The sequence below is a fragment of the Protobothrops mucrosquamatus genome, unplaced genomic scaffold (assembly GCF_001527695.2).
Source record: "Protobothrops mucrosquamatus isolate PMUCROS unplaced genomic scaffold, P.Mucros_1.0 scaffold2283, whole genome shotgun sequence".
NCBI lineage: Eukaryota > Metazoa > Chordata > Lepidosauria > Squamata > Viperidae > Protobothrops > Protobothrops mucrosquamatus.
In genome coordinates, this window is record NW_015388370.1 from 357139 (window position 1) to 363461 (window position 6323).

Below are 6323 nucleotides of genomic sequence, written 5' to 3' on the forward strand. Positions count from 1 at the left end.
GAAGGAAGGAAGGAAGGAAGGAAGGAAGGAAGGAAGGAAGGAAGGAGAAGGGAACGGGAAGGGGGAGAGAGGAAGGAAGGTAGGAAGGAAGGAAGGAAGGAAGGAAGGAAGAAGAGAAGGGGAGGGAGGGAGAAAGGAAGGAGGAAGGAAGGAAGAAGGGAAGGGGAAGAGAGGAAGGGAGGAGAGGAAGAAGGAAGGAAGGGGAAGGGAATTCAGAGGAATTGTTAACAAGCCATTTGTCTCTAATCAAATACCAACCTTTAAGCTACGGTTGTAATTTGCCACACACGCTGCTTGTTGTAAGTGGAGGCCTAGCTGTGGTTGAGCATGGATGTCGTCTCAGCTGTCCTGGGTGAAATCTTAACCCCACCCTGGCAGCTGCTGCCTTTTGAAAGGTGTCAGTTTGCGAGCAGAAGAAGAAGAAGCGGGCATGGCCTGAGCTGACTCACCTCTCACCCCCAAGACGGACGGGGTCTGGGCCAGGGGATCCGCCAGCGAGTTAAGGGGAACGCTGTCCTGCAACCAGATCACCAAGACAGGCTCTGGGGGTCCCTGCGCCCCACAGCTGAGGTTGAACGGGGTATCGGCCGTGATCTCCAGGTCTTGGGGCTCCTCGGAGAAAAAGGGGAGACCTGGCCACAAGAGAGAAGGAAACAGCTTGAGCAAACGAGCCCAGCATCGGCTGGGTTCACAAGCAATGCTAAACCACTCTTAGTTGAATAAGCCCTGATGGCAACGGTAAGCCAGGATGGGATGGTTCACACGAGACAAAGATAAAGAACACTATGGCTTAGCTTGTGTGTGTGGAGGGGTGAGCCAAACCAGAATGGCGTGGTCAACAATATCCAAAACAAGCAGATCTTGGCTTAGTCCTATGAAGGAATGAAGCCAGTGATTGTCAAGCCTGGGGACTTGAAGAGGGGTGGACTTCAACTCCCAGAATTCCCCAGCCAGCAAAGCTGGCTGGGGAATTCTGGGAGTTGAAGTCCACCCCTCTTCAAGTCCCCAGGCTTGACAATCACTGCTGAGATAATTTCTCTCAACCTGGGAGCCCTGTTAGACAACAAAATCCCAGAGTAATGGATGATATTTGTAAAAAAAACCAATCATTTAAAGGGAATTAAACCTCTGAGTATTTATTCTGGCTGCTCAAGGCCAGCAGCTAGATAATTCCCAATTTCTGCAGCATGGCTGTGCCTCCCCCAGGTCTCTGCAGGTGACTCCCCCCCCCTCAAATATTACATTTACCTTCTAACTTCAGATAAGCTCCTTCGGAAACAATTTCAGATCCGTTCACCCAGGCCACACACTGGTAATTTCCCATGTCAGAAAGCTGGAGGGAAGAGATGCTGGAGGGAGGGGAAGATGGGAGGGTGGAAGAGACGAGGAGACTGGTCAGCAAAGCGGATTTGAGCGTAGGTTGCGTTGTCCACGAGGCTTGATGCGTGCGAAATCCAGGCCTGAGCCGGTTTATCAAACTTAAACCAGTGTTTCTCAACCTCAGCAACTTTAAGATGGGTGGACTTCAGCTCCCAGAATTCCCTAGACAGCATATGTGGACTGCAACTCCCAGAATTCCCTGGACAGTGTATGTGGACTTCAGCTCCCAGAATTCACCCAGCCAGTATATGTGGACTTCAACTCCCAGAATACCCTGGACAGTGTATATGGACTGCAACTCCCAGAATTCCCTGGATAGCGTATGTGAACTACAACTCCCAGAATTCCCTGGACAGCGTATGTGGACTGCAATTCCCAGAATACCCTGGACAGCATATGTGAACTTCAACTCCCAGAATACCCTGGACAGCGTATGTGAACTACAACTCCCAGAATTCACCCAGCCAGCCTATGTGAACTACAACTCCCAAAATTCCCTGGACAGCGTATGTGGACTTCAACTCCCAGAATTCACCCAGCCAGCCTATGTGAACTACAACTCCCAGAATTCCCTTGCTCGTCAGACAGTTGCAAAAGGGGATCACGTGACTCCAGGACAATGCGACCGTCATAAATATGAGCCAGTTTCCAAGCATCCAAATTTGGATCGCGTGACCACAGGGATGCTGCGACGGTCGTTAAGTGTGAAAAAAGGGTCATAAGTCATTTTTTTTCAGCGCCGTTGTAACTTTGAACTCCAGTCACTAAACGAACGGTCGTAGGTCAAGGTCTGTGCGCTGATTAAGGATCCTCCTGGCATTGGCAAAGCCTCAGCACGAAGGGTCTCCATCCCACGGCTTCGAGGGAATGAGATCTGCCACGGTCTTTTTCTGACCAGTGGTCCCCAAGACCCCCCGGGGGCCGGATCCGGAGGGTCAAAAATAATGTTAGCTGAAAGGAGGAAAAAATAATTCCAAGGTTTAACATCCCCAGAGACCAAGCCGCTCTTTAAACAAAGCAGCTGTGGTGCATTTGAAAAAAAAACAACGGGACGCCTTTTGATTGCCCTGATTGGGGTGCCATCTTGACTTTTTTGACCTCCCTTGCCCCTCGGCACAGCTGCAGCCAACGCAAGGGCTTGGACAAAGCTGGTGAAAGACAAGGGAATCGCAGTCTGATGCAACCGGAAACCATTTACAGCTACTTAGGGAAAGTTTTCAAGGGTTTTTTTTGGGGGGGGGGGTTAAGCCTTTATCATCAAGAAAAGGTCAGGAACTTTTACTCATTTAAAATCAGGATTCTTTCCTCTTTTGTTTCCTTCCTCAGGATGACTCCCTGCCTCTATTTCCCATCTTGCAAGGTCAGCACAGAAAAAACGCAGAATTGATTCTGCTTGCTTGGAAGGTTCGCCTCACAGGCAGTTCCTTAAAACCATTTTTGTTTCCTTCAGCAAAAGCTGTTTCCCACCTCCCCCCCCCCAGGCTGTTTATCACAACGGAGCCCAAGGCTGCCAACACCCCCAAGAGCAAGAAAATCGTGAAAAAGAAAGTTAAGTTTTAAAAACAAAAAACAACAACACAGATTCGCTGATCCCACATAACCAACAGGCAAAGTCAGTTTAAGAAAGCCACATCGAATCTAAACAGAAGGCATTTCTTTTCACAGAATAACAAAGTTGGAAGGGACCTTGGAGGTCTTCTAGTCCAACCCCCGGGGGCTCAAGCAGGTTGGACAAATGGCCATCTAATCTCTTCTTGAAAACTTCCAGTGATGGAGCACCTACAACTTTTGGAGGCAAGCCATCCACCTCCTTGATAAAAATTTAACAGGCAGAGGTGTCCAACCTCGACAACTTTGAAGTTGAAGATGTGTGGCCTTCAACTCCCAGAATTCCCCAGCTAGCATGTACTAAAGGTATTCGCTTTCATTTTTAAAAAATCAAGTTTCTATCCCTCATGGGGTCAGAAAGAAGATTCAGCGCAAAAAAAACCTAAACGTACTGAAGGACAGGAACTTAGACCAATTCTTGAAGTTCCTTTTGATAAAAGATTTTGGGCAGGGGTAGGCAACCTTGGCTCTTTTATGACTTGTGGACTTCAACTCCCAGAATTCCTGAGCCAGCCATGCTGAGGAGAAAGGGAGAGGTTTCCAAGCTGAGCCATGCTGGCTCAGGAATTCTGGGAGTTGAAGTCCACCCATCTCCGAGTGGCCAAGGTTGAGAAATACAGGCCTAGGCCAGGGGTAGGCAACCTTGGCTCTTTTATGACTTGTGGACTTCAACTCCCAGAATTCCTGAGCCAGCATGGGAGAAATATTGGCCTCTTTATGATTCGTGGACTTCAACTCCCAGAATTCCTGAGCCAGCATGAGGGAAACCTTGACCCCCTCATGACTTGTGGACTTCAACTCCCAGAATTCCTGAGCCAGCATGGCTCAGCCTGGAAACCTCTCCCTTTCCCCTCAGCATGGCTGGCTCAGGAATTCTGGGAGTTGAAGTCCACCAGTCATGAGGGGGCCATAGTTCCCTCATGCTGGCTCAGGAATTCTGGGAGTTGAAGTCCACGAGTCATAAACGAGCCATGGTTGCCTACCCCTGGTTTTGGGTAATGAAGGGATGTTTGGGGAAGCATTGGTTGTGAGACAAACTATGATGGGGGGAACTCACACACTGCCCGAAACGGAGGCTTCTCAACAAACCAGAATAGGCACCCTTGCAAACCATCCATGAGGCACCCTTGCAAACCAAACAAGCCAGATTAAAATTTAGGATGCTGAGGGAACCCAATCCTTGTCTCTCAGCCCAAAGGGATGCCGCAAGGAGAGAGGCAGGAGAAAACGGTGCCAAGAGTGAACCATCACACACATAATGCACACCCCTTACAGGCTCCTAGTGAGTGTTCCCTCCCCACGTGACTTGGCCCGTGGGTCCAGAAAGCCGGAGAAAGGCACGTGAGGCAGAAGGCACCAGCCAGCTGGACTTCCACCCAGATCTCCGGCTCTGCCGTTGAGCAACTGGAATTAATATTTCCCATGAGTCATACTAAACCAGCTAGCAGACTTCAAGGCACCCCTCCCCAAGCAGGCAGGCAGGCAGGCAGGCAGACCCCCCCCCCAATTTCCATGAGGAAGAGAAGGACTTGTTCATGTGGAGGAGGGCCACCATCCGATCTTCATCTGAACTTTGCCTATGCTAAGATGATGCTGTCGCTTCCATTTCAGGTCAAAAGTGCCCATCTCTGGTCTGGTCTGGCCTCCTGGTTCCCTTGGACTTCAAAGCCCATCGCTCCCAGCCACTGCCCATTTAGAATAGCTGGAAGGGACCATGGAGGTCTTCTAGTCCAGCCCCCTGCTCAAGCAGGAGAACCTATATCATTTCAGACAAGTGACTGTCTAACTCAGGGGTAGGCAACCTTGGCTCTTTTATAACTCGTGGACTTCAAATCCCAGAATTCCTGAGCCAGAATGGGGAAACTATGGCCCCTTCATGACTCGGGGACTTCAACTCCCAGAATTCCTGAGCCAGCCACGCTGAGGGGAAAGGGAGAGGTTTCCAAGCTGAGCCATGCTGGCTCAGGAATTCTGGGAGTTGAAGTCCACGAGTCATAAAAGAGCCAAGGTTGCCTACCCCTGCTTTACATCTTCTGATCTTCCACTAGCCCCCATTGATTAATCACCTATTGATCCCCAATCATTTATTGAGCCCCTTTTGACCCCCCACAACATCAATCAACCCTTTGGATAGTCTCTCTCTCTCTCTCTCTCTCCTCCCCCCAACCCACCTCACAGAGTTGTCATTGTGGGAACAATAGGAGGAGGAAGATGTTTGGGCTATGTCTGCTACCTTGAATTATTTGTAAAAATAATAAATGTGGGGAACAAGCAGACAGTCTGGCCCATCAACCCTGCCAGCCAAGCTCTCGGAGGCTCACCTCAGTTCGCTGGTGGTCTCCCATTCGCCCTCTTCCAAAGGCACCTGCATCTGGTTACTATCAGCAAATTCGAAGGCCTCTCCATCCCTCAGCCAGCTGATCTCCGGTGCCTCGCCCAGGGCCAGGATGGAGCAGGAGAGTTTTACCTCCTTCCCCAAAGACGAGGTCAAGTTTGAAGGACTTTCTTGGAAGTATCCAGCTAGGAGGGAAAAAGAGAATAGGTTGAAATCCTCAAATTAGGAGAAGAGGGTAGCACCACATCGCAACAGCAACCAGGAATTTAGCTCTCAGATCTGCAGGATCCGGAGGATTTGCCTATACAACTCATCCTCATTTAGCGCCTGTCTTGTTTAGGGACCGTTCACAGTTATGACGGCGATGAAGAAGTAACTTCGCAACCAGTCCTTGCATGTATGTCTTTTGCAGGTGTGTAAAGAAAAGGAAAGCCGAAGTAAGACTGTAAGCACGGCAGTGGTTTTGCTTAGGGACCGAGTTGCTGGTTCTAGTTGTGGTCAAACGCACTGCGGAAACCCAGAAAAAGGAAATGGAGCACCTGCACCACAAAACGGAAAGCCACGTGACTTTAATGAAAAGTGCTTAACCACTCAACCCAATACAGGACAACTAACACAAGACACATATCAAAAACACCTCAGAGACTTCTAACAGATCATTATAACCATACAATATCATCGTAACACACATCGTAACCCTTCCAAAACAATTTAAGTAAACCAAAAGAGCCAGCAGCCCCAGAAGAAAAAACAGGAGTCATCTACAACAGGGTCCACAACCCCCTGGGCCGTGGCCTATTCGGCACCGTGCAGCTCAACTCGCATGTGTGCAGCTCAACTCGCATGCGTGCAGCTCAACTCGCATGCGTGCAGCTCAACTTACAAGAGTGGTGGGCTGGCACGCATGAGCATGCACGTGCAACTCTACTTGCAGTCGAGCTGCGTGTGCAGGCGCATGCGTGCTGGCCCGCTGCTCATGCGAGTTGGGCTGCATGTGCAC

At 49.8% G+C, this 6323-nt stretch overlaps 1 protein-coding gene across 1 annotated transcript in view; it reads right to left on the reverse strand.

Moving 5' to 3' along the window:
* Positions 1-5508, reverse strand: part of AXL (AXL receptor tyrosine kinase) — a gene marked incomplete at its 5' end in the record, with an annotated part of 40481 nt that extends 34973 nt beyond the window's left edge. The window contains 3 exons of the mRNA XM_029285804.1: positions 450-632; positions 1249-1349; positions 5310-5508. Coding sequence (XP_029141637.1) covers positions 450-632; positions 1249-1349; positions 5310-5508 — 483 coding nt within the window. The remainder of the gene's footprint in view (positions 1-449; positions 633-1248; positions 1350-5309) is intronic.
* Between the last annotated feature and the right edge of the window lie 815 nt (positions 5509-6323).